Source organism: Salvelinus alpinus, chromosome 32, assembly GCF_045679555.1.
Source record: "Salvelinus alpinus chromosome 32, SLU_Salpinus.1, whole genome shotgun sequence".
Classification (NCBI taxonomy): Eukaryota; Metazoa; Chordata; class Actinopteri; order Salmoniformes; family Salmonidae; genus Salvelinus; species Salvelinus alpinus.
This window is the reverse complement of record NC_092117.1, coordinates 7854542-7882459: the sequence shown is the minus strand read 5'-3', so window position 1 is coordinate 7882459 and position 27918 is coordinate 7854542. Positions and strand designations below refer to the sequence as shown.

The following is a 27918-nucleotide window of genomic DNA, read 5'->3' as shown; positions in this document are numbered from 1 at the left end:
TACATGAGACCCAATCACTAGCAACTTGAATAAATAAATCACTAGTCACTTTAAACAATGCCATTTTAAATAATGCCACTTTAATAATGTTTACATATCTTACATTACTCATATTATATGTATATACTTTATTATATACCATCTATTGCACCTTGCCTATGCCGTTCGGCCATCGCTCATCCATATATTTAAAATCAAATCAAAATGTAGTCACATGCGCCGAATACAACAGGTTACACCTTACAGTGAAATGCTTACTTATTAACCCCTAACTAACAATGCAGTTTAAAAAAAATACAGATAAGAATAAGAGATAAAAGTAACAAGTAATTAAAGAGCAGCAGTGAAGCAACAATAGCAAGACTATATACAGGGTACCGATACAGAGTTAATGTGCAGGTGCACTGGTTATTTGAGGTAGTATGTACATGTAGGTAGAGTCTCACCCCCTCTTTACACCACTGCTACTCTCTGTTGTCATCTATGCATAGTCACTTTAATAACTCTGCCTACATGTACATACTACCTCAAATAACCGGTGGCCCCGCACATTGACTCTGTATAGGTACCCCCCCGTATATAGTCTTGCTATTGTTATTTTACTGCTGCTTTTTAATTACGTGTTACTTTTATCTCTTATTCTTATCTGTATTTTTTTTTAACTGCATTGTTGGTTAGGGGCTCGTAAATAAGCATATCACTGTAAGGTCTACACCTGTTGTATTCGGCGCATGTGACTAATACAATGTGATTTGATTTGATTTGATTGGCACCTTAATTGGGGAGAACGGGCTCATGATAATGGCTGGAACGGAATGAGTGGAATGGTATCAAATACATCATACACATGGTTTTCATGTGTTTGATGCTATTCCATTGGCTCCGTTCCGGCCATTATTATGAATTATGAGCCGTCCTCTCTGCAGCCTCCTGTGGTTTTCACACTGTGAGGTTGGAATAATACTCTGAAATTGTGAAAATGATGATAATGCCCTTTTAGTGTAAGAGCTGTTTGAAAAGAACGCCTGAAATTTCAGCCTGTTTTGATGGGATGGAGTTTTGGTCTGCGACATCACCAGGTGGTAAATTAGTTAATAGACCAATAAGAAAGAGAGTTCCACACCTCTCTGACAATAACAGCTAGTTTTCAGTTGTCCCCTCCCCACTCAGACTATTCCCAGACAGTCCTAGCAAAATTCTTGCACGTGAAATTGCTCTTTCCTAAAAAACACATTTTTTCTTCTTTTTGACCATTTTATTAACAGATAACAATCACGGTAAGGTATTTAATTGTTACCCATAAATTATTTGATATTGAGATAAAAACAGGGAAAAACACATAGTTTCATAATTTATTTTAGGGGCAATGTTTAATTTCGTTTTCATATCAAATGTTCACGGTAATGCGTTACGTACTTTACTGATTTGCAATATTGTAAATACACTACATTACCAAAAGTATGTGGACACCTGCTAGTCGAAGATCTCATTCCAAAATCATGAGAATTAATATGGAGTTGGTCCTCCCTTTGTTGCTATAACAGCCTCCACTCTTCTTGGAAGGCTTTCCACTAGGTTTTGGAACATTGCTGCGGGGACTTTCAGCCAGAAGAGCATTAGTGAGGTCAGTCACTGATGTTTGGCGATTAGGCCTGGCTCGCAGTCGGCATTCCAATTCATCCCAAAGGTGTTCAATGGGGTTGAGGTCAGGGCTCTGTGCAGGCCAGTCAAGTTCTTCCACACTGACCTCCACAAACTATTCCTTTGTGGACCTCGCTTTGTGCACGGGGGCAGTGTCATGCTGAAACAGGAAAGGGCCTTCCCCAAACTGTTTCCACGAAGTTGGTAGGACAGAATTGTCTAGAACGTCATTGTATGCTGTAGCGTAAACATTTCTAAGGGGAACTAAGGGGCCTAGCCCGACCCATGAAAAATAGCCCCAGACCATTATTCCTCCTCCACCAAACTTTACAGTTGGTACTATGCATTCTGGCAGATAGCATTCTCATGGCATCCGCCAAAACCAGATTAGTCTGTCGGACTGCCAGATGGTGAAGCATTACTCATCACGCCAGACAATGCGTTTCCACTGCTCCAGAATCTAATGGCGGCGAGCTTTACACCACTCCAGCTGATGCTTGGCATTTCGTATGGTGATCTTAGGCTTGTGTGAGGCTGCTCAGACATGGAACACATTTCATGAAGCTCCCAATGAACAGTTCTTGTGCTGATGACGCTTTCAGTGTGATGGTGATTGCATCAAATGTGGACCTGTTGGGGCGGTATGGAAACTGAAGTGGTTCTAGGGTGGCCTGTAAGGTGGCGGTGATATGATCCTTGACTAGCCTGTCAAAGCACTTAATGATGACATAAGTGAGTGCTACGGGGCGATAGTCATTTAGTTCAGTTATCTTTGCCTTCTTGGGTACAGGAACAATGGTGGCCATCTTGAAGCATGTGGGGACAGCAGACTGGGATAGGGAGCGATTAAATATGTCTGTAAACACACCAGGCAGCTGGTCTGCGCATGCTCTGAGGACGCGGCTAAAGATGCCGTCTGGGCCAGCAGCCTACGAGGGTTAACAAGTTAAAATGTTTAACTCACGTCAGGGGGGGGGGGCACAGACTTTGTTAGCGAGCTGCGACAGTGGCACTGTATTATCCTCAAAGCGGGCAAAGAAGGTGTTCAGCATGACGTCGGTGTCAGTGACGTGGCTGTTTTTGTTTTAGTAGTCCGTGATTTCCTGTAGACCCTGCCACATATGTCTCGTGTCTGGCCGTTGAATTGCGACTGCACCTTGTCCCTGTACAGGCATTTCGCTTGTTTGATTGCCTTGCGGAGGGAATAAGTACACTGTTTATATACAGCCATATCACCAGACCTCTTTCCATGGTTAAATGCGGTGGATCGCACTTTCAGGTTCAGGAATGCAGCCATCCATCCACGGTTTATGGTTAGGGTAGGTTTTAATAGTCACAGTGGGTACAACATCTCCAATGCACTTCTTTATAAACGCACTCACCGAGTCAGCGTATAGGTCAATGTTGTTTTCGGAGGCTGACCGGAACATATTCCAGTCCGTATGAACCATGAACCATTCAGCCACTGGCACCCCAATGGTGGAACAAACTCCCTCACGACGCCAGGTCAGCGGAGTCAATCACCACCTTCCGGAGACACCTGAAACCCCACCTCTTTAAGGAATACCTAGGATAGGATAAAGTAATCCTTCTAACCCCCCCCCCCCTTAAAAGAGTTAGATGCACTATTGTAAAGTGGTTGTTCCACTGGATATCATAAGGTGAATGCACCAATTTGTAAGTCGCTCTGGATAAGAGCGTCTGCTAAATGACTTAAATGTAAATGTAAATGTAATGTATGATCAAAACAATCTTGAAGCGTGGCTTCCGATTAGTCAGACCAGCGTTGAATGGTTCTCGTCACTGGTACATCCTGTTTGAGTTTCTGCCTATAAGACGGAACGAGCAAGATGGCGTCATGATCGGATTTGCCGAAGGGAGGGCGGGGAAGGGCTTTGTATGCATCGCAGAAGTTGAGGTATTAGCCCTGCGTGTCGTGCAATAAATATGCTGATAGCTACAATAAATGCAGCCTCCGAATATATAATTTGCAGTTTACATAGAGTCCAGTGAAGTTCCTTGAGGGCCATCTTGGTGTTTGCTTGAGTGGGAATGTACACAGCTGTGACTATAACTGGCAAGAATTCTCTTGGTAGGTAAAATGGCCGGCGTTTGATTGTAAGGAATTCTAAGTTGGGTGATCAGAAGGTCTTGAGTTTCTGTATGTTGTTATGATTACACCATGAGTTGTTAATCATAAAGCATACACTCCCGGCCTTCCTCTTCCCAAGAGACTAGGCATTGGCGAGTAGTATAATCGGGAGCGGTGAGCGATGTGCACATCTACGGAGCCTGACCAGAAGGCCTCTCCGTCTGCCACTTCTGCGGCGCCGTTGTTTTAGGTCGGCTACTGGGATTAGATCCATTGTCCTGGGTGGTGGACCGAACAGAGGATCCGCTTCGGGAAAGTTGTATTCCTGGTCGTGAAGGGGTGTCCACATACTTTTGTATATATAGTGTTTGTGCAATAGCATATATTACTGTATCTGTTACCACCAGTGCTGGAAAAAGTACCCAATTGTCATTTTTGAGTAAAAGTATAGATTCCTTAATAGAAAGTTACTCAAGTAAAAGTGAAAGTCACCCAGAAAAAAACTACTTGAGTAAAAGTCTAAAACTATTTGGTTTGAAATATACTTAAGTATCAAAAGTAAATTTAATTGCTAAAATATACTTAAGTATCAAAAGTCGAAGTCAAAGTAGAAATAATTTCAAATTCCTCATATTAAGAAAAGCGGACGGCACCATGTTCTTGATTTTAAAATGTACGGATAGCCAGGGGCACACTCCAACACTCAGACATTGTTTACAATAGATGCATGTGTGTTTAGTGAGTCCACCAGAGCATAGGCAGTAGGGATGACCACTAGATAAATTAGTGAATTTCACAATTGTTCTGTTCTGCTAAGCATTGAAAATGTAAGGAGTACTTTGGGCTGTAAGGAAAAATTTATAAGTGGTCATAAATGTAAATAGTAAGTAAAGTGCAGATACCCCCAAAAAAACACTTAAGTAGTACTTTCAAGTATTTTTACTTAAGTACTTTACACCACTGGTTACCACATAATAATATCTGACTGTAAGAGCTCTAAACAAAATACATGAAACACACCAGCGGATGTCGAGGCATGTGGTGAACCACCAGTGTCTAACGTTTCCCTTAAGCAAGCATGCCTTGATCAGAGTGAACCCACCGATGGGGCCTGTATGCCTGACGGAATGTATTCAGCCACATTACAACTCTCATTAGCCTGATGCTTGGGGGTTAAGTAGTGTCACAGGCCAGGCTTTGTCTAATTGTCTGCCCGCTTCCCTCCTGATCACTCAGCTGTGTGCCGTGCTGGCCCAAGTCCAACAGTGTGATCTATGAAACACACACACGCAAAGACTCTGAGGATGTTGGTTATTCAATTATATGACCTGAATCAATTATTTCATTTCATTTTTATGTGTATTATATATTGGAGATGTTACAACAATACGCCCCCCCCCCCCCCCCCCCCCCTACATAATTGTCTCACTGAAAGTTTTTTTCCAGCTGTATTAAAAGTGACTGATTGTTGAGCAAAAAACAGCAAGGTTGTTGTCAAATGTAATGGAGATTGGAGAGTGCTTTGTCTTTTGGTGACAAGGGCTGTGGTGTCAGACACGGAGTGGGCTGTCATTATCAAGTTTCTGTTGAAGTGAAACATGACACTTTTAGACACGTACAGGTTGACTGAATATAAATGAGGTCAGCCTCATCCGTAAAAAGGAGAACATTGTCATGCAAAGGTGTCATGTAGCCAATAAAAGTCCCCTTTCAAATGTAATATCTCACTTCGACTTTGAGGAAGTTTTTATTTCCCATCTTCTCCCTGCAGATTAAGGGAAATTTGTTTCAGAAATATGACTTTTTTTAGAGCACGAGAGAGAGAAAGAGGGAGAGATAGCGAGTGAGAGAGAGAATGGCCTGCCCAAGTGAGAGATGACCTCCCCTCCTCCCCCTAGTCCACTTCCTGATGTGGGACTCGAGTGCTGTAGTGTAGTCATGGTGCGAGAGAGAGACGTCAGTCCATCACTTTCTATTAGAGCCTGTACTTCCCTTTGGTGGTGACAGTGATGAACCTGCCGTCCAGGGAGCAGTGTGAGGACTGGAGTTCAGCTCAGGTGGCAAACTTACTGCGCCAGGTGAGTGGGAGGAGAAATCCTCTCTGTGGTATCTCCAAGGAACTGTGTGTGTTTATTTTGGGAAGGTACTGCTAGTTTCACCAATGAGCAAAGAACAACTACATTATTGTATGCCACTGAATGAATTCACCAAACCACAGCAAATGATGTGTTAATAGGATGTATGTCATACCGCTTTCAGAATCAAATGCAAGAATGTGCTGCAACTGTTGAAAGAATGAGGATTAATGGACAGAGGTTTATGGTAAGTTATTTTGTTATACTCTCTCTCCCTTGACATCTCAATACTACCGGAATACTACTACCAATACTACCACAACATTTTATCACCAAACCACAACAAAACCCACATAATTCGATATCAACAGGTACATAATAACATTTGGCTTTTGGCCAGATTTAGTTTGGTGTTCTAATGATGTAAGAGTAGACAATAGACTTGGACTCTAAATTCCCTTCAAATTCCGACAGCAATTATGGCCTTGAAAGGAGTGCAATAATTAAAATGTCCTAATGCTACTTTCAGCCATAGATTGCTGAAATTAGTGGACATTATTTATCCATTCTCACTAAATCCTTGTTAATTAACTGGTATTGTTAATTTAGGGGAGACAAAATCTGACAGGTTTGCAACATTGTTGGTAAACATGAGATTTGCAAGACCAAAACTTCCAATCCTTTCGAAATGCATAATGGACATAATGGATTTTCCAGCAGTATGCTGAGCGTATGAGACAGGGTAAAGCAACAGTCAAGTTGACAGAGTCTGGTGAAAGTTTACAGGAAGTGACCAATTATTAGTTTAAAAAAAATCTCCACCTTTACTTCCCAGAATGACATAAATAGTGAGGCATCAAAATCAACTTCCGCTTTGAGAATACCGCAGCGCTACAGGAAGTAGTAACATTGTGGGACATTTCCCTCCATTTCTCCCCACATTAACAGACGATTGTTTTGTACAAACATTTCTTGCTATATCCTATCGCTAGTCCCTACATTGAGTGAACACCAATGCCAGAGTCTGGTTACCATTATCATTTAGCTATAAATAAATATTTACCATTTGGTCTTTTGTTTGGTATCACCAACTAGGCCTACTCACCACCGCTGTTGAACAAGCTTCTAGGTCGGCCTCTTTATTTGGTTTCTCCTGTGTTTTCATTTTATATGAGAAACGCTAATGTTTATACAAATGATGCCTTTGTTTTCATCAACAAGTTAAGTATTGGCTATTGTAATGTAAAGTGTGCAATACCGTTAAGGTGTAGCCTATAAAGGATTTACCTGTTCGAAAGTGTAAATGGTTTATTCACTTGTTCTGCATTCTGGGTGAGCTGCTTGTCTAGGTGGTGGGCCTGATCTAGGTAACATGCTGACAAGTCATTCGTCATGGCAATGACTAAGGAGCTCTTGTCATCTAAGGATTTTATTATGTGAGCTTTGCTACTGTATCTAGTTTTCTATGCACTATTCAGTGACCCTGCACAGCTTTCATTTGGAGGTAGGATACCATAGCAATACTACGTACGAGGGATTTTGATAAACTGAACATTTACTTTCAAGTTGTCCGTCTATGCCTCCAAGCTAGTTTTAACTCCCCCAAATAAGGTCAATGGGGATTTCAAGGTGAATCAATCAAAGTCATTAATGTTTCAAAGGATTCGCTTTTGATGTGGGGGTTACCAGGCCAGATCTGAAGCATGCACATAGGCCTACATGTATTGATTGATCTGGCATTTATTGATCTAGTCAGAACACCTGGGTCCAGCTAAGACTCATGTAGCCCCATTTTTTTTCAAGCTTCATAGTTTGCAGCACTCTCTGTAATGCCAACTTGCCATATTCAAGCTCTGGAGCTTTGAGGATTAAACTCAAAATGTGACAGACAAATTCTTCCCAGTCACTGCCGTAGTATCCGTTCTCCCATTCAGTTTACAGACTAAAAACGCTAAACTAGCTTTGGAAGTAGATCGTGTTCAAGATGATTCTCTACTGCTATTATGACAACGCTTCACCCTGTTATTGTAAACAGTGCAAGTCACGGCCGCGACCAGGAGAACCATGAGGTGGTGCACAATTGGCCCAGCGTCGTCTGGGTTAAGGGGTGGGTTTGGCCGGCTGGGATGTCCTTGTCCCATCGCGCTCTAGCGACTCCTTGTGGCAGTCGGGCACATGCACGCTGACTTCAGGTCGACAGCTGTACGGTATTTCCCCCACTGTTTGATGTAGTCCACGATCAGCTACTTGGTTTTGCTGACGTTGAGGGAGTGGCTGTTTTCCTGGTACCATTCTACCAGGGTTCTTACCTCATTGCCGTAGGCGATCAGGCCCACCACAGTCATGGGTGTACATGGAGTACGGGGGGGGGGGGGGGGGGCTGAGCACGCACCCCTGGGGGAACACTTTTAGGGTCAGCATGGCAGTGTTGTTGTCTACCCTCACCACCTGGGGTCTGCCTGTCAGGAAGTCCAGGATCCAGTTGCAGAGGTTCATACCCAGGGCCTTGAGCTTAGTGTCGAGCTTGGAGTGGACTATAGTGTTGAACGCCGAGCTGTAGTCGATGAACAGCATATGGGTCTTTCTATAAACTAGGTTACCAGTGAGGATTTCCTACACTGGACAACATGTTACAGCTGTTGATAAGTCATTGATAATAATCTGAACAAAAAAACGTGTGCGTCATTACATTAAGATATGAAGGGGGATCCTAGCTATATTCAATCAAATTCACAAGTTGATTTAAAACGTTGATTTAAACTTATGTTTATCATGGTTGGTGTCTTGACGGATTTGTCCGAAATCGTATGACATAAAACATGACTTGTCTGTCGTAAAATATATGACAGTGTAATTTGTATTATCATATTATTAAGCGTTAATCAGTTAAGATTAACATGACCCCTGTAAGAATCCTGGCTCTGTTGGACAGTTTGTTATGTATAGAGAGCTCAGAAATGCAGTGTAACTATCTAACATTTTGTCTCCTTGTGTTTTTTATTTAACTAGTCAGTTAAGAACAAAGTCTTATTTTCAATGACGGCCTAGGAACAGTGGGTTAACTGCCTTGTTCACAGGTAGAACGACAGATTTTCACCTTGTCAGCTCGGGGATTCGATCTTGCAACCCGTTCCGTTACTAGTCCAATGCTCTAACCCCTAGGCTACCTGCTGCCCCAGTGAAAAGTGGTGAAAACGTTTTTTTCATAGGCACAGAAATCCAAAAGAATAAATCAGATTGAAAAAGCAATGCTGAAAACTTTTTCAATCTACTAATACATGCCTAGCAAAGGCCCAGTGCACAAATTTTGTGGATTTTTTAAAATTCTAAATAAAATTTAAAAAAGTCATACTTGCTTAACTTTCTCATTGTAAAACAATGGTGAGATTAATGCTACTGCTATTCATGGGTTTATTATCTGTTGTCTGCATGTATCCAATCTATTTAGTCAGGCAATGTCCACATTATTCTCACATATTTTAGAATGTCATAATAATTGAATTATTTTTAAAGTGGTAATGACCTACTTTTTCTTGTATACTTTTTGCATGATGTTTTGGGGGAGGGGGGTTCTATATTAGGCCCTGTATGTTTCAATTCTATAAATTCTATATAAACAATTGTACAACATTGAGGTCCTTGAAAATTACAATTAAGTGCATGAAAGGTTCCCTGAAAGTCCTTGAATTTGACTTGCCAATGTCTGTATGAACCCTGCTTAAAGGATGTATAGTCCTAGGCCTATGTTGCTGTATAGGTGGAGTTAGGGGCCAATTTTCATATATTCACTTTTATTCCTCAAAAGTACACATGTGGAACTGCATAAAAATCATTTTTGTTTCAAACCATTTTGAAATGTGTATCCAAATGTCACACATTGGCCCCATTATTTATAGAAAGACCCGCGTCCATGTAGCTAGCGTACACACTTAAAAGTGTGTAGCAACTTTTAAGTAAAAATTGTTCTATATAGTTCCAAATAAGGGTTCTTTGGCTCATATTGACAGCCTATCCCTTTTTGGTGCTATATAGAAACCATTGTTTTAGATTATATAATGAACCATGCTCATGGGGTTCTAAATTGAGTCTTTATGGTGCTCTGGATAACATTTTCCTAAGGTTCTTTAAAGAACCATTAAAAAAGGTTCTATAAAGCACCAATAAGGGTTCCAATATCGTTACAAATACAGCACTTTTTGGTTTTGCATAGAAGGGCAGAGAGGACCTGCGCTTGCCGTGCTGCATGACCTCTGTATGTCAGCCTGTGTAGGTGCTGCGGGTGCCTTTAGATGGATTTGCATATTCATGTGGTATTTATAGCATTAAACATAATATGACATATTGACATATTATGGTTGGCTGTGCATGCAGCTCTCAGAAAGGGAGCAAGTCTTTTCTCTCATGTTTCCCATATGACATACAGTATCATCATATCTCCATAGGCACAACAGAGGGCAGGACAGCAAAGGGTCAGTCTTTCCACATCATGTGTGGGTAGTAGCAAGTCCTGGATGGTGTTTGAAGCTGTAGCAGTTCAAAATTCCTCCATGTACTTTATATGGTGATGATGTGGAGTGCCTTACTTCCCTCAGCAGAGGGGTATTTTAGTATGTGAGGCATGGGAGATGTGGTTGGAGAGAAGGCAAGTGTCTTGTAACAGAGGGAGTTAACAACAGTATCATTGAGGTCTGAGATCCTCCCGTATTTTCTTGGCAGAGTGCTAAATGAAAAAAGTTGAGTTGCTATGTTGATTTTAGGTGGAGGGCAGGCTGGGTCAGACTGTGTTTCCACCTCTCTCTCTTTCCCCGAGCTGATTTAGATTTCAAACAAAGTCTTCAAAACCTAGTTAGAATATGAGCTTTGAGGTCCTGCGGAGTGAAGAAGCTCTAGTGTCTTCTGTAGTGGGGACTGCTGGTCTTCAATATGCAGGAGTGGTTTCAGGGCATAGGGCCTATTGTGTTTCATTCAAACACCGGGAGAAACTTGCCATAAATAATTCAATCTGGGAGCAGCATATGCGAAGGCACTCAGGCGAAATATTTGATATTTTATTCAATGTCAAAAAGTTAAGCCTGAATTTAGGTGGAGACGCTTTTCCTCCTATAAGTGAGTCAAATGATCAAGTGTGCACCTTGAGGTGTGTGGGGGTCTGTTTCTCTGTGAGGAAGGTGATGCCTCTCATATTAAGGAATCTGACTGATTTGCAGATGATTCAATCAGGAACCTGCGTACTAAAGTTCATTATGCTGAAAATCAATTCAACCTAATACAAGCAAGGGATAACAAGAAAGGAGAGCAAGTGAGACCAAAGGAGGACCCTGAAGCAATCAATTATGAATGAAGAGAGAAATACATAATTTAGCATGATTTAGAGCACATTTTATTTTTTGTGTAATTTTACTCTGGAATTCAGGGCAACTGCTTCCCTTCAAAGAGAACCATGAAAATACAATTTATTGAGGGATGTGAGTAGACATTCAGAGACATCATTGTACTTTTTTCAAAGGTAATGTCACAGGGCACTGGAATGATATATTTAGTAATCAAATTAGAGACAAAATAAGATTGAGTGTAATCTGCACCGGATCAAGGGTACACAAGTAGGGCCATAAAGTAACAATACATTTCTTATTAAAAGCAGGCATGCTTCAAAGGCTTTTGGCTGTTTTAGCATCATGCTGCCATCTGGTGTAAGCTACGAAGTGATACATTTCATAACCGGCGCACCATGTTGTGTAAAACTGAATTACAGATTGTAATGTTATTTTGCAAAACCCAACATAAGAACCATTCAGTTACAGTACACACAGATTTGTAAAAAAAACGTATAATTATCTTGTATTTTTCGGCTTCTTTTACTTTAACAGAATCTGTCTGACAGTGATTTGAGCAGGTTCAGCCTCATCCACCAGCCGTGAGTAACCCTCTCTTCTATTTCTCTCTGTTCTCTCTTCCCTCACACTCTCTCTGTCCTCCTCTCTTGTGTTCTTCCCTCATGTGAACACAGCAGATAGCTGAGGCCTTTGAGGTTAGTACCAAGAGAGCACTGCAAAGCAGGTGTGTGTGTGGGTGTGTGTGTGCGTGCGTGTGCGTGTGTGTGTGCATGTGCGAATGCATGTGTAGGTGTGTAGGTGCGCCCTCTGAGGGTAAAATGTTCAGTCTATTTTAGTAGGCTGATAGATTTATTGTGAACTCTTTCCTTATGAGTTCCCGTTTTCATGTAGTTAATCATAAACTTTTGCAAATAGGAAGTTGCATAAGCAATTCCAGAATTGAGCCTCACACGTGCTCATGATTTCCTTGCCTTGTTTCAGTGTTTCTGTTGTTTGGTTTGTTTGATATCTGAAGAAGAAACATATGGATTATTAGGGAGCCAGAGCTTTAGAGGGAAATGTAAAATGGGCTCCCCTTCTGATCAGGTCTGCTAGTGTTAAAATACTGTAGTTACTATTGTCAATACACTTCCTGGCAAACTAACCACAGCTCCAGATATAGCTACTCTACTGAATAAGCGACATGAGTCAACTGACAAGGTATGTGAACCATAAACAGAACCGGTACTTGCTTAGGAGTAGCAATAGTGTACTATAGCCTATGTCTAATTTCTGCTCATATGGGTAGGCTTGAGGCTAGAAGTTCAGAGTTCCCAGACAGGTTCAATGTTCATGTTATCACATTTGTGTTGCCTTGCAAGTTGACAGAACACATTACCCCACAAATAGAAACAGAACAGTCTAACAATTCAAACCCCTGAAAATAGGAACATGACGTATTTTACTTTGATCATTGATACAGTAGCCTACAGTGCACTGTAGGCTTTCAAGTGATATCCTCTGGGTCCATATTGTGCATTTTGTTGTGTGTCTGTTGGCCAAAATAAATTCAATTCAATTCAACCCATGTAATTTGCAAGTTCAATCGCACATATGTTCCACTGCAAATTAAGCCTAATAACAATGCTTGATCCCAGGCTAGAACCCTTATTGAAAATATTCCCTAATACCCAACAGACTGAGCCTGTACATTGCACAGTGAAAGCATCAGGCAATCTGTTCAACTTTTGAACAGTGGCTTTGGAGAATGTTTACTCCGTGTTTTAGCAACCATTGGGTGTTTCCATCTATTGAGCAATTGCAGTTGGTTCACCACAGTTCCTTAGATAATTCAAAAGACTCATGCCAGTGAAGGCTACCCTCTCTGTTTACTGTGCCGGCTGATCAGAGGCTGTTCACAGCAGGGGGCGATATTTCCCTTTATAAACTGCCAAGTTATGTGGTGGGAATGTTATTGTGTCAGTCCCAATGATACAGAAAACAGAATTGTCATCATATTCACTCCCTCCTATTGATAACTCTGTGGGCCCTTGTGGTACTTTTTCACGCAAGACCCCCTTCCAGCATTGGGGAGCTCCTGCAATTCTATACATTTTGCCATTTTTTATTTTATTTATTTATTTCACTTTTATTTGTCATGTCTAATGTTTCTTCATGTAATATTTGAGTGACTCAGACATGCCAACAAAATATATGGGCTAAAAAACCGAGCTAATAAAAATGTTAGCTGACATGGGCTAGTTGACCTGGACCTTTCCGACAAGTTATAAATAGCTCTCTAAGGAATTCAATGACTGACATGAAAAGAGGAAAACTGATGATGCACCACCTACCCAATTTCGAAATCGCACCTCGTGCATTCTACTATTACAATTTTCAAGAGTAAGTTGAAAGCCATCCCTTACAAGTTACAAACTCCCTCCCACACCAGCCTCTAAATCAGACCATTTCGGCCCGCGGTGGTTTGATTACATTTTAGGGGGGCAATCCAAATCTCACTTAGGACCCCCAAAAGGCTAGGGCCGGTCCTGGGTTATGCGAAACTCATTTGGAAGCATTACGGGAAATAGCGTTCTGTTCAAATTAATCATAAAGGAGAAAGACATTTCAAGGAGAGTTTCACCCACAACAAAATACTGCAAAATAGTGTGTTCAAACTTGTGGAATGGAAAGGAGAAGTGATTGTTCTTGCAGAGGTGTTGTTTTTTCACCTCCGCTATGATCACTGATTGCTGCATGACTTGTTCAGTAGAGTAATTTTAGGCAGGCAGCCAATGCCAGTGAATTCATTCACAACGCAAACATTGAGCTGGATAGTAGCTAGACGCAGAAGGTGGCCTCTCTGGTCAATTGCCTCATTAATATATGGATACATTTAACAAGTTCACAGCTCCTGCAACTGTGAAACTTCGGTAAGAGATACCCATATTTCTATGTTGGGCAATGTATTTGTAAAACTGGGAAAGATGTTTAATGGTTAACCTTTGTGATCAGAACAACCTAAATTCTGACTATGTTTCAATGGTTATGATGACGTAGTGGCAACTGGCAAGTAAAGAAATGCCTACAGTAAATATATAGTATAATTATATGCACAAAGTGCCAACCATTTATAATACTGTACATATGTTCAATTGTTTTCTGCCATGCCCACAAGAATAGATTTACCCAACAATAGCTTATTGTAGGCGACAATTTTTTTTTAAATCAAATGTTGCATCTAGATGAATTTAAACAGTAAAAATGGGTTTATTGTATAGTATTTTCTTTATGAAGGAGCTGGGTGGCTGTTACATACATTTTTTAAAAGTGCTAGTGATGCAACATTTGAAAGGGAGAGGGAATGTGGTAAGAGAAGGCTGACTAATGTGGATGTTACTGTAATTACACGTCTCACACCTGTCTCCCTCATGCTCCCAATCTGTAATTGCATGTAGGCTCCAGTGAGTAAGTAAGTTCCAGTGTGTATGGGTGTGTACTTGACTCAGAACTACAGTTAACCTTCACCTCCAAGTGCTAGCCAACATGGAAAGTTGACCCTGAAAAGTTTTATTCCATGCTGAAGTTTACATATTTTCAGTGTTCCGCAGCCTGCAATAAACTCGGCCAGGGCCATATATTTAGGCTACGCCATATTCTAGTATTAACACACATTAGCATTTGTCTAGCACCTGTTATTACTTCCAAATTGTATTAATAGTTATGTCCTGTATTACGTTCATGAACATTACATGGTTTTTGTTGAATATATTAGGATAACTTTAATGAGACGCTTTAAACGTGTCTTCCAGCCAGCTTCAGAAGATGGTTCAGGATATCAAGAAGAATGATGGCAGTATCCTGAACAGGCTAAGAAGGTCAGTCTATTCAAATAAATGTTTGACATTTAAGACAAGGGGTGGCGGTGTGTGTATATTTTGTAAATAACAGCTGGTGCACAAAATCTAATAGTAAGGAAGTCTCGAGGTTTTGCTCACCTGAGGTAGAGTATCTCATGATAAGCTGTAGCCCACACTATTTACCAGTTTACCAATATATTCTTCGTAGCTGTCTATTTACCACCACAAACCGATGCCGGCACTAAGACCGCACTCAATGAGCAGGATTCCGCCATAAGCAAACAGGAAAACGCTCATCCAGAGGCGGCGCTCCTAGTGGCCGGGACTTTAATGCAGGGAAACTGTTTTACCTAATTTCTATTAGCATGTGAAATGTGCAACCAGAGGAAAAAAAACATTAGACCACTTTTACTCCACACACAGAGACGTGTACAAAGCTCTGCCTCGCCCTCCATTTGGCAAATCTGACGATAATTCTATCCTCCTTATTCCTGCTTACAAGCTAAAACTTAAGCAGGAAGCACCAGTGACTCGGTCAATAAAGAAGTGGTCAGATGACGCAGATGCTAAGCTACAGGACAGTTTTGCTAGCACAGACTGGAATATGTTCTGCGATTCTTCCGATGACATTGAGGAGTACACCACATCAGTCACTGGCTTCGTCAATAAGTGCATTGATGACGTCGTCCCCACAGTCACTGTACATACCCCAACCAGAAGCCATGGATTACAGGCAACATCCGCACTGAGCTAAAGGGTAGAGCTGCTGCTTTCAAGGAGCGGAGCTCATAAGAAATCCTGCTATGTCCTCTTACGAACAATCAAAAAGGCAATTCGTCAATACAGGACTAAGATTGAATCGTACTACACCGGCTCCGACGCTCGTCAGATGTGGCAGGGCTTGCAAACTATTACAGACTACAAAGGGAAGCACAGCCATGAGCTGCCCAGTGACACGAGTCAACTAGACGAGCTAAATTACTTCTATGCTCGCTTCGAGGCAAGCAACACTGAAGCCTGCATGAGAGCATCAGCTGTTCTGGACGACTGTGTGATGACGCTCTCTGTAGCCGATGTAAGACCTTTAAACAGTAAGACCTTTAAACAGGTCAACATTCACAAAGCCGCTGGGCCAGACGGATTACCAGGACGTGTACTCCGAGCATGCGCTGACCAACTAGCAAGTGTTTTCACTGACATTTTCAACCTGTCTGTAATACCAACATGTTTCAAGCAGACCACCATAGTCCCTGTGCCCAAGGATACTAAGGTAACTTTCCTAAATGACTACCGACCCGTAGCACTCATGTCTGTAGCCATGAAGTGCTTTGAAAGGCTGGTCATGACTCACATCAACACCATTATCCCAGAAACCCTAGACTCGCTCCAATTGGCATAGCGCCCAACAGATCCACAGATGATGCAATCTCTATTGCATTCCACTGCCCTTTCCCACCTGGACAAAAGGAACACCTATGTGAGAATGCTATTCATTGACTACAGCTCAGCATTCAACACCATTGTGCCCTTGAAAGCTCATTACTAAGCTAAGGACCCTGGGACTAAACACCTCCCTCTGCAACTGAATCCTGGACTTCCTGACGGGCCAGACCCCAGGTGGTAAGGGTAGGTAACAACATATCCGGCACACTGATCCTCAACACGGGGGCCCCTCAGGGGTGCGTGCTCAGTCCCCTCCTGTACTCCCTGTTCACTCATGATTGCATGGCCAGGCACAACTCCAACACCATCATTAAGTTTGCCAACGACACAACCGACAACGACCGACCGACAATGATGAGACAGCCAATAGGGAGGAGGTCAGAGACCTGGCCGAGTGGGGCCAGGATAACAACCTCTCCCTCAACGTGATAAAGACAAAGGAGATGATTGTGGACTACAGGAAAAGAAGGACCAAGCATGCCCCCATTCTCATCGACGGGGCTGTAGTGGAGCATGTTGAGAGCTTCACGTTCCTTGGTGTCCATTTCACCAACAAACTATCATGGTCCAAACACACCAAGACAGTCGTGAAGAGGGTACGACAAAGCCTATTCCCCCTCGGGAGACTGAAAAGATTTGGCATGGGTCCTCAGATCCTCAAAAGGTTATACAGCTGCACCATCATTAGCATCCTGACTAGTTGCATTACTGCCTGGTACGGAAACGTCTCGGCCTCCGACTGCAAGGCACTACAGAGGGTAGTGCGTACGGCCCAATACATCACTGGGGCTAAGCTTCCTGCCATTCAGGACCTCTATACCAGGCGATGTCAGAGGAAGGCCCTAAAAATTGTCAAAGACTCCAGCCACCCTAGTCATAGACTGTTCTCTCTGCTACCACACAGCAAGCTGTACCGGAGCGTCAAATCTAGCAAATCTAGCTAATCAAATGGCTACCCAGACTATTTGCATTTGCATTATATGCTGCTGCTACTCTCTGTTTATTATCTATGCATAGTCACTTTAACTCTACATACATATTGCATATTACCTTTATTACCTCGACTAACCTGTGTCCCCGCACATTGACTCTGTACCAGTACCCCCTGTATATAGCCTCGTTACTGTTTATTTTACTGCAGTCTTTAATTTATTTTCATTTAATTTTACTTACTCTTTTCACTTATTTTTCTTAAAACTGCATTGGTGGTAAAGGGCTTGTGAGTAAGCATTTCACTGTAAGGTCTACACCTGTTACATTCGGTGCATGTGACGAATACAATTTGATCTGACTTTGAATTTGGTATTGATATCTCAAAAAACAAGGGAACAACTATTAACAACTCGTATTTAACACCAATGCACGAAATCATCTTCTTCTCGTGAACCAGAGTCAATCCAGATGTTGTACTTATGACTCGTGATTGCACATAAGGGTAGATGGTTCCGACACGATTGAGTTCGAACTGATCTTGTGTCAGTTTCTGTCATCCTGTGAACCTTGTTCATTTCTGCTCGCAGTTATATTTTCTTCAATGTTTTTTTTTGTGGTGAAAGTTGGTTATTCCTCTTTCTTCAACTATTAGAAAAACATAAGTAGTCCTTCAAGCTGAAAATAGACAAGCAGAAGGACAGATGGCTCTTCTCTCACTTTCCTTTCTTGAAAGGGGACCATCCACTGGGACAACACATTTAGTGTGATAGATGATGAAAAAAAAGTACATAGGTTTCAGAATGAGCAGGTTGTGCGATACTACACATAACTGAGTGGGGTACCTTTGACGTGTACAATCCCTCTTCGGGCCCAAAGTGTAAGGTCTAAAAGAAGTTACACTCTTGGTCAAGTCCATTCTTGTTTCTAACACTTTTGACTCCTAACTGGTCTTTCTGTACTGCAGATTTAAAAACAAATCAGCTCCAAAAGTACCAGTAAGAGACTATCAAGGTAAGACCTTTCTTCTAGTCTCACAATGTGGCCCTTGAAGAACTGTATATAATAGTGAGATTGGCCAGCAGTATTCCCGGGCAATATATTCAGTATATGATTCGGAAGCCATCATGCATGTCTTCCCAATATTGTAATTTACAATGACTTTGCATCATCCCTTATTTGATACTTCTCTATGCAGGTGATGACTTGGATGTTGAACAGTGGTCTGAAAATGAGTTTGTGAGTTCAATCCACATGCTTTGCTGATTCCTAAACACTACAATATTATAATGTTTCTCAAAGAATCTTGCAACCGACATTGTTTTCCACAGTCGTTTGACTTCTGTCAGAAGCTTTCCATCACACCAAGCTGTTGGGCTGAGCGTCTTAACAATATCATGATGTTGCAGGATAGTGACACTTATGAGGAACCTCAAGGGGAGCAGGATGATAGCTATGAGCCTCCTCCCAGTCAGAGCGTCTTCACCCCCACCTCATCTGCCTGCTTCTCCAGGGGGGAATATGTAGGTGAGGACTCTTCCACTCTGCCACACACATGCGTGCGCATCCATGCGGGCGTGCAAGCACACACATCCTCACTCACACTTGGCTTGTTGAGACACCACTCATAGATCGTTGTGTTGATGAAAGCGACTAGTCAGTGGACTGTGACAGACACAGAGTGCCACAAAGACAGTGTGTTGTTGTGTTATGCAAATACTGACGTCCTGTTTGTGATTTTGATTCTTTTTTTTTCAGACAGCTGCCGTGACAGGCCAAACCACCCACCCAGGAAGCCCATCTGCCTACCAAAACCCACCAGAGCATCACCATCACTTCCCCCCAAACCCAACCAGCAGGACGACAATGAAGTACTGTGTAGTTGTTAGGCAAAATAATAATTATTCTTGTTGGTTTCTGTTGTCATGACAAAAAGTTATCTGTCATACATTTATGACAGCATATTGACAGATTCTTTGCCTCATATTTTTCTTGACACATTGTATGATCTGCTCTCTTTAGGAAGACTACGTCATCCCAAAAAGTGATGATGAAGACAACTATGTAGACCCCACAGAGGAACCTCCTGCTAGTAAGTTATTCCAATAAACGAATCCCTTTAGTTCCACCTCCCACACATGCGGTGACCTCATCTGGTTTAAATTATGTTTCTAGAGACAATATCTCTCTCATCGTCACTCGGTGCATAGGTTTACCTTCACTGTATTCACATCCTACCATACCTTTGTCTGTACATTATGCTTTGAATCTATTCTACCGTGCCCAGAAACCTGCTCCTTTTACTCTCTATTCTGAACGTACTAGACGACCAGTTCTAATAGCCTTTGGCCGTAACCTTATCCTACTCCTCCTCTGTTCCTCTGGTGATGTAGAGGTTAATCCAGGCCCTGCAGTGCCTAGCTCCACTCCCATTACCCAGGCGCTCTCATTTGTTGACTTCTGTAACCGTAAAAGCCTTGGTTTCATGCATGTTTACATCAGAAGCCTCCTCCCTAAGTTTGTTTTATTCACTGCTTTAGCACACTCTGTCAACACGGATGTCCTAGCCGTGTCTGAATCCTGGCTTAGGAAGACCATCAAAAAGCCTGAAATTTCCATTCCTAACTATAACATTTTCCGACAAGATAGAACTGCCAAAGGGGGCGGAGTTGCAATCTACTGCAGAGTTCTGTTTTACTATCCAGGTCTGTGCCCAAACAATTTGAGCTTTCCAGAAACAAGTCTCTCACCGTTGCCACTTGCTATAGACCACCTTCAGCCCCCTGGACACCATATGTGAATTGATTGCCCCCCATCTATCTTCAGAGCTCGTGCTGTTAGGTGACCTAAACTGGGATATGCTTAACACCCCGGCCATACTACAATCTAAGCTTAATGCCCTCAATCTCACACAAATTATCAATGCACCTACCAGGTACAACCCCAAATACGTAAACACGGGCACCCTCATAGATATCATCCTATCCAACCTGCCCTCCAAATACACCTCTGCTGTCTTCAACCAGGATCTCAGCGATCACTGCCTCATTGCCTGCGCCCGTAATGGGTCTGCGGTCAAACGACCACCCCTCATCACTGTCAAACGCACCTAAAACACTTCAACGAGCAGGCCTTTCTAATCCCACGCGGTATGCAACTTTTCAGGGAAGTTAGGAACCAATATACACAGGCAGTTAGGAAAGCAAAGGCTAGGTTTTTCAAACAGAAATTTGCATCCTGTAGCACAAACTCCAAAAAGTTCTGGGACACTGTAAACTCCATGGAGAATAAGAGCACCTCCTCCCAGCTGCCCACTGCACTGAGGCTAGGAAACACTGTCACCACCGATAAATCTACAATAATTGAGAATTTCAATAAGCATTTTTCTACAGCTGGCCATGCTTTCCACCTGGCTACCCCTACCCCGGTCAACAGCCCTGCAACCCCACAGCAACTTGCCCAAGCCTCCCCCATTTCTCCTTCACCCAAATCCATATAGCTGATGTTCTGAAAGAGCTGCAAAATCTGGACCCCTACAAATCAGCCGGGCTAGACAATCTGGACCCTCTCTTTCTAAAATTATCCGCTGAAATTGTTGCAACCCCTATTACTAGCTTGTTCAACCTCTCTTTCGTATCGTCTGAGATCCCCAAAGATTGGAAAGCTGCCGCGGTCATCCCCCTCTTCAAAGGGGGAGACACTCTAGACCCAAACTGCTACAGACCTATATCTATCCTACCCTGCCTTTCTAAGGCCTTCGAAAGCCATGTTAATAACAAACAGATCACCGACCATTTCGAATCCCACCGTACCTTCTCCGCTATGCAATCTGGTTTCCGAGCTGGTTATGGGTGCAGCTCAGCCACGCTCAAGGTCCTAAACGATATCATAACCGCCATCGATAAGAGACAATACTGTGCAGCTGTATTCCTCGACCTGGCCAAGGATTTCGACTCTGTCAATCACCACATTCTTATCGGCAGACTCAATAGCCTTGGTTTCTCAAATGACTGCCTCGCCTGATTCACCAACTACTTCTCAGATAGACTTCAGTGTGTCAAATCGGAGGGTCTGGAAGTCTCTATGGGGGTGCCACAGGGTTCAATTCTCGGGCCGACTCTCTTCTCTGTATACATCAATGATGTCGCTCTTGCTGCTAGTGATTCTTTGATCCACCTCTAGACGGTTCTGACCTATAATATGTGGACAACTACAAATACCTAGGTGTCTGGTTAGACCATAAACTCTCCTTCCAGACTCACATTAAGCATCTCCAATCCAAAATTAAATCTAGAATCGGCTTCCTATTTCGCAACAAAGCATCCTTCACTCATGCTGCCAAACATACCGTCGTATAAATGATTATCCTACCGATCCTTAACTTTGGCGATGTCATTTACAAAATAGCCTCCAACACTACTCAGCAAATTGGATGCAGTCTATCACAGTGCCATCGGTTTTGTCACCAAAGCCCCATATACTACCCACCACTGCGACCTAAATGCTCTCGTTGGCTGACCCTAGCTTCATATTCGCCGCCAAACCCACTGGCTCCAGGTCATCTATAAGTCTTTGCTAGGTAATGCCCCGCCTTATCTCAGCTCACTGGTCACCATAGCAGCACCCACCCGTAGCACGCGCTCCAGCAGGTATATTTCACTGGTCACCCCCAAAGCCAATTCCTCCTTTGGCCGCCTTTCCTTCCAGTTCTCTGCTGCCAATGACTGGAATGAACTGCAAAAATCACTGAAGCTGGACACTCATATCTCCCTCATTAACTTTAAGCACCAGCTGTTAGAGCAGCTCACAGATCACTGCACCTGTACATAGCCCATCTGTAAATAGCCCATCCAACTACCTCATCCCCATACTGTTTTTTATTTGATCTATTTTTCCCCTTTGCACCCCAGTATCTCTACTTGCACATTCATCTTCTGCACATCTATCACTCCAGTGTTTAATTGCCATATTGTAATTATTTCACCACTATGGCCTATTTATTGCCTTACCTCCCTTATCCTACCTCATTTGCACACACTGTGTATATACTTTTTCTATTGTATTATTGACTGTATGTTTGTTTATTCCATGTGTAACTCTGTGTTGTTGTTTGTGACACACTGCTTTGCTTTATCTTGGCCAGGTCGCAGTTGTAAATGAGAACTTGTTCTCAACTAGCCTACCTGGTTAAATAAAGGTGAAATAAAAATAAAAAAAAATTAAAACATTGGAAATAAGACCAAGTGCACTATGTGCGTCAATTATATTGTTTTCAGCATACAGGTGTCATGAAACCCACTGCACATGTTCATCTGTTGCCAATCACTGTCAGACAAACCTTACCAAGACACCCCAATGTCAACATACAATATAAATGTAAACTTCCTTCAGACCGTCCAATGCACGGAAGAGGCAAACCAGTAAAGAGCAGTCCTTCAATGTCTAAGACTGTGCCAGAGCGCTCAAATAGCCCAGGTATGTAACTGCATCTCAGCAGGAGCACTGAACATACAGTTGCAAGAAAAAGTATGTGACCCTTTGGAATTACCTGGATTTCTGATCTTCATCTAAGTTACTTATTGAAAACACTGTGTAACCATTCACAGTGCAGGGTGGGAAAAGTATGTGAACCCTTGGATTTAATAACTGGTTGACCTTCCTGGAGGAAACATTGCAGTAATAACCTCAACCAAACATTTTCTGTAGTTGTGGATCAGACCTGCACACTGGTCAGGAGGAATTTTGGACCATTCCTCTTTAAAAAACTGTATCAGTTCAGCAATATTCTTGGGATGTCTGGTGTGAACCGCTCTTTTGAGGTCATGCCACAGAATCTCAATCGGGTTGAGGTCAGGACTGGGCCACTCCAGAAGGCGTATTTTCTTCTGTTGTAGCCATTCTGTTGTCGATCTACTTCTGTGTTTTTTGTTGTTGTCCTGTTGCATCACCCAACTTCTGTTGAGCTTCAATTGGCTGACAGATAGCCTTGCAAAATGTCTAGATAACGCCTCCTGAGTGGTGCAGTGGTCTAAGGCACTGCATCGCAGTGCAAGCTGTGCCACTAGAGATTCTGGGTTCGTGTCCAGGCTCTGTCGCAGTCGGCCGCGACCGGGAGACCCATGGGGCAGCACACAACAACATCCGGGTTAGGGGTGGGTTGGCCGGCAGGTATGTACTTGTCCTATCGTGCACTAGCGACTCCTGTGGCGGGTTGGGTGCAGTGCACACTGACACGATCACCAGGTGTACAGTGTTTCCTCCGACACATTGGTGCGGCTGGCTTCCAGGTTAAGTGGGCATTGTGTCAAGAAGCAGTGCGGCTTGGTTGGGTTGTGTACGGCTCTCGACCCTCGCCTATCCCGAGTCCGTACGGGAGTTGCATTGATGAGACAAGACTGTAACTACCAATTGGATACCATGAAATTGGGGAGAAAAAGGGGTTCAAAAAAATGATGTCTTGATAAACTTGGGTATTTATTTTTCCGTCGACAATAGCAAGCTATCCCTGAGACAGCAAAGCAGCCCCTAACCATGATGCTCCCTCCACCATACTATACAGTGGGGATGAGGTTTTGATGTTGGTGTGCTGTGCCCTTTTTTCTCCACACATAGTTTCTCCACACATAGTGTTGTGTGTTGCTTCCTTCCAAACAACTCAACTTTAGTTTAATCTATCCAGAGAATATTTTGCCAGTAGCGCTGTGGAACATCCAGGTGCTCTTTTGCGAACTTCAGACGTGCAGCAACGTTTTTTTTTAACACCATTCTTCTTTAGTGTTTTACATATCGTAGACTTGTCAACAGAGATGTTAGCTTTCCCAGAGATTTCTGAAAGTCTTTCACTGACATTCTAGGATTCTTCTTAACCTCATTGAGCATGCTGCACTGTGTTCTTGTAATCATCTTTGCAGAACGGCCACTCCTAGGGAGAGTAGCAACAGTGCTGAACTTTCTCCATTTATAGACAATGAACAATTCTTAATCTTAGATCTTTTGAGATCTCTTTTCTTCGAGGCATGGTTCACATCAGGCAAAGCTTCTTGTGAATAGCAAACTAACATTTTGTGAGTGTTGTTTATAGGGCAGGGCAGCTCTAACCAACATCTCCAATCTCATCTCATTGATTGGACTCAAGGTTAGCTGACTCCTGACTCCAATTAGCTTTTGGAGAAGTCATTAGCCAAGGGGTTCACATACTTTTTCCAACCTACACTGTGAAAGTTGAAATTATTTATTCAATATAGACAAGAAAAATACAATAATTTGTGTGTTATTAGTTTATGCACACTGTGTTTGTCTATTGTGGTGACTTAGACGAAGATCAGATCAAATTTTATGTCAAATTTGTGCAGAAATCCGTGTAATTCCAAAGGGTTCGCATACTTTTTCTTGTCACTGTATGTCATTGTTTTGGGGGGTTTAATAAATGTATTGTGCTTAATGTGAACGACTGGGTTAGAACCCGGCTCTCCTGTATTCCTAACTTTGAGGCTTAGTCTTTTTTCTTTTTTTTAGATGTGTATGAAGTTCCTGACATTGAGGTGGGTTTGATAACTAATACATTACAATTAATAGTATAGTTAATGACTATGCAATGACTGTAGGATTATGCTTGATGTGTCCTATTTTCTCTTTTATCTTAAGGAAAACTCTCCTCCACCAGTGAGCAGGTCAGTTCTGGTTCAGGTATCATAGCACTTTTCAGACAGGGTCAAATGCGATCAACATTTCCTCTAAGGGAAATATCTAAAGATACACTGAGTATACCAAACATTAGGAACACCTTCCTAATATTGAGTTGCACTCCCCATTTTGCCCACATAACAGCCTCAATTTGACGGGGCATGGACTCTACAAGGTGTCGAAAGCGTTCCACAGGAATGCCGGCCCATGTTGACTCCAATGCTTCCCACAGTTGTGTCATGATGGCTGGATGTCCTTTGAGTGGTGGACCATTCTTGATACACAGGGGAATTGTTGAGCGTGACAAACCCAGCAGCATTGCAGTTCTTGACAAACTGGATCTCCTCCCCTTCATCTACACTGACTGAAGTGGATTTAACAAGTGACATCAATAAGGGATCATAGCTTTCAGCTGGATTCACCTATGTCATGGCAAGAGCAGTGTTTCGTAAACTCAATGTATATTCATTGCTTAAAATGATGGATGAGATACCAAAATAACTGTTTTTTCGAACATGTTTTTTTCACAGACCTTCCACACTCAAAGTCCCTGCACAGGGTTTTCCCCCTAGAGCCAGCCCAAGGTGCTAATAACGACTAAAACTTATTCAAGAGACCGGGGAAATTATTTTCTGCATGATAACCATTTAAAGATAAACTATTCGCTAAACACGAGGTTGTCTCCTTCAGTTTCATTGTCACACTTACATGAATCATTTATATTTCATCTTCTCTCTGTAGAATGCACCTAAAGACATGTCCACCCATCCCAGTAAGTGCTACTTTACCAAAGAGAATCTAGGCTTTGTACCTGACCACAAATCGTTTATTTGATGAGATAATAATAGAAAAGTAAAGAAAACCTTGAATCTTATCGACACGGGAATCATATACGTTTATATGTATTGTTATTATCATCCAGGTACAGGAGTCCATAGATGATGAATATGAAGTCTGCGATCCAGATCAAAGTATGTATTTCATCCATTATACTACCATCAGCCCAAATGAAAAACCATAATATGCCACTAACAAGTTCCAAAAAGACTACAAGCAACAATTGACAAAGAATACTGTTCCAGATCCTCTAAATATTTGAAGTACTGTATTGGTAGTTACTTCACTTGGCTTATCATGCCATCTAGTGGATTGCCAACGTTTGTATTTAACGCAAAACGGAACCATCTCATTCCCGTTGCCAACACTACTCTGCTATTTCCATGATTATTTATTTATTTATTTATTCATCTTTTATTTAACCTGATAATTCACATTGAGATTGACATGTCTTTTTTTCAAGTGAGCCCTGAAAGCAGCATACATATAGTTACACATACATGAGACACAACACAACATACAGTGCAGAACAATGAATAGACGTTAAAACAGTGCGAAGAGCGGAAAATATCTTAAAAGAGCATAAGAGAACTCCCCGGTGTGGGATACTATGAGTGCTGTGTATGTGTGCACATTTTGTATGTCATCTCTGTTCTTCTAGGTGGCAGTACAAAGTCTGCTGAGATGGCCCTGCCTGTGCATCCCAAACCATTGCCCAGAGAGATGTACGTGTCGTGTAAAATCATATATAACTTATTTTCTGTTAATTGCTGGCCGCTCGTTCAATTAGGAGTGGCAGAAAGGTTTGGTTCCAGGTATAACTTAACTCACATAAACCTCTCTATTTTAGGAAGCCATTGAAGCCACCTTTAATGCCGGTAGGACACCTGTAAAATATTATTTGGAGAAAAAAAACAAGTGGAATTCAAAATGTTATGGGAAATTATGGAGAATGATCATGTTTGTATTTTTTCAGAGGCAAGATATTGCATCCAGGGAAAATGAAGGTAACTACTACTGAAATATTAGAGTGCTCAATTGGATCAAAGCTTCATTTGTTTTCAAAAAGAAAGGAGGACCAAGGCACTCTTCATATAATTAATTAAAATGCATTTATTAGTATGGCATGTTCAATAGAAACAAAGTTGTTTAAAAACCGACGCGTTTCGGCTGCATGGCCTTCGTCAGGGAGTACAGAAAAAGGAGAATACAATGTCCTCTTTTGAAAGGCTTTTCCAATTAGCCCTAATTAGAAGAGGGAGTGGTTACCAAATTGGACACACCTAGTAAGCAATAATATACACATGAAAAGGTGAAATACTGTAGCTATGTTATCATGAGCATACAACTCCAAGCTAGAAGCATCAGAACACCCAGAGAGGCAGTTCCAACCCTAACCATGACTGGGAGAAGTGTCCAGAACAAGAAAGCAATATATTCCACAGTACACCAGACCACAGCAAAACATGAACAACAGTCCAAACATAGCTGAGGGCAATTGAGCAAAATGTCCACTAGATGACAGCAAATGGACCCATCACGACCCTACAGGAAGGGTGAGAAATCCATATCTTCATTTAAACCAGGGTACTTAGTGACCTGTAGTTTGTAAATCCAAAAACTTTCCCTTTGGTTTAACTGTTTAAGACGATCCCCTTTTCTAATAGAGGCCGGAACATGATCAATACCCATAGCTTGTAGGGAGGCAGGGTTACCATGGTGTAAGGACTTGTAGTGCCTTGCCATGGGGTAGTCTTCATTGCCTACCCGTATGGCGTACTTGTGTTCCGCCAAGCGATCTTGAAGGCGTCTCTTTGTCCGTCCAATGTAGAACACCTTGCACTGTGGACATTCCAATCTATAGATGACATGAGTGGTTTTGCAGTTAATAAAATGCTTGAGGTAATACTCCATTTTAGAAGCTTTGTCAACAAAATACTTTTTCTGTGCAATATTACTGCAATGGTTGCACTGGTTACATTTAAAAGAGCCCTTGGGTTTGTGGTCAAGCCAAGTTTTTTGAGAGTCACCCGGAAGATAACTGT

General features: G+C 42.2%; 1 protein-coding gene across 5 annotated transcripts in view; it reads left to right on the top strand.

The window, feature by feature from the left end:
- The first annotated feature begins 5676 nt into the window (after nt 1-5676).
- Nucleotides 5677-27918, top strand: part of blnk (B cell linker) — a 29805-nt gene continuing 7563 nt past the window's right edge. Inside the window, exons 1-18 of one of the 5 annotated variants that reach the window (XM_071379420.1) lie at nt 5677-5811; nt 5993-6055; nt 11676-11722; nt 14933-14998; nt 18321-18367; nt 18552-18592; nt 18763-18880; nt 19112-19224; nt 19376-19445; nt 22745-22828; nt 24869-24894; nt 24998-25023; nt 25567-25620; nt 25778-25808; nt 25959-26007; nt 26535-26598; nt 26724-26751; nt 26850-26880. In XM_071379420.1, coding sequence (XP_071235521.1) covers nt 5743-5811; nt 5993-6055; nt 11676-11722; nt 14933-14998; nt 18321-18367; nt 18552-18592; nt 18763-18880; nt 19112-19224; nt 19376-19445; nt 22745-22828; nt 24869-24894; nt 24998-25023; nt 25567-25620; nt 25778-25808; nt 25959-26007; nt 26535-26598; nt 26724-26751; nt 26850-26880 — 1027 coding nt within the window. In that variant the 5' untranslated portion in view covers nt 5677-5742. Of the gene's footprint in view, nt 5812-5992; nt 6056-11675; nt 11723-12110; nt 12342-13896; nt 14054-14932; nt 14999-18320; nt 18368-18551; nt 18593-18762; nt 18881-19111; nt 19225-19375; nt 19446-22744; nt 22829-24868; nt 24895-24997; nt 25024-25566; nt 25621-25777; nt 25809-25958; nt 26008-26534; nt 26599-26723; nt 26752-26849; nt 26881-27918 lie in introns of those variants that run through there. The other 4 variants (XM_071379421.1, XM_071379423.1, XM_071379422.1 and 1 more) reach the window with 4 other exon arrangements.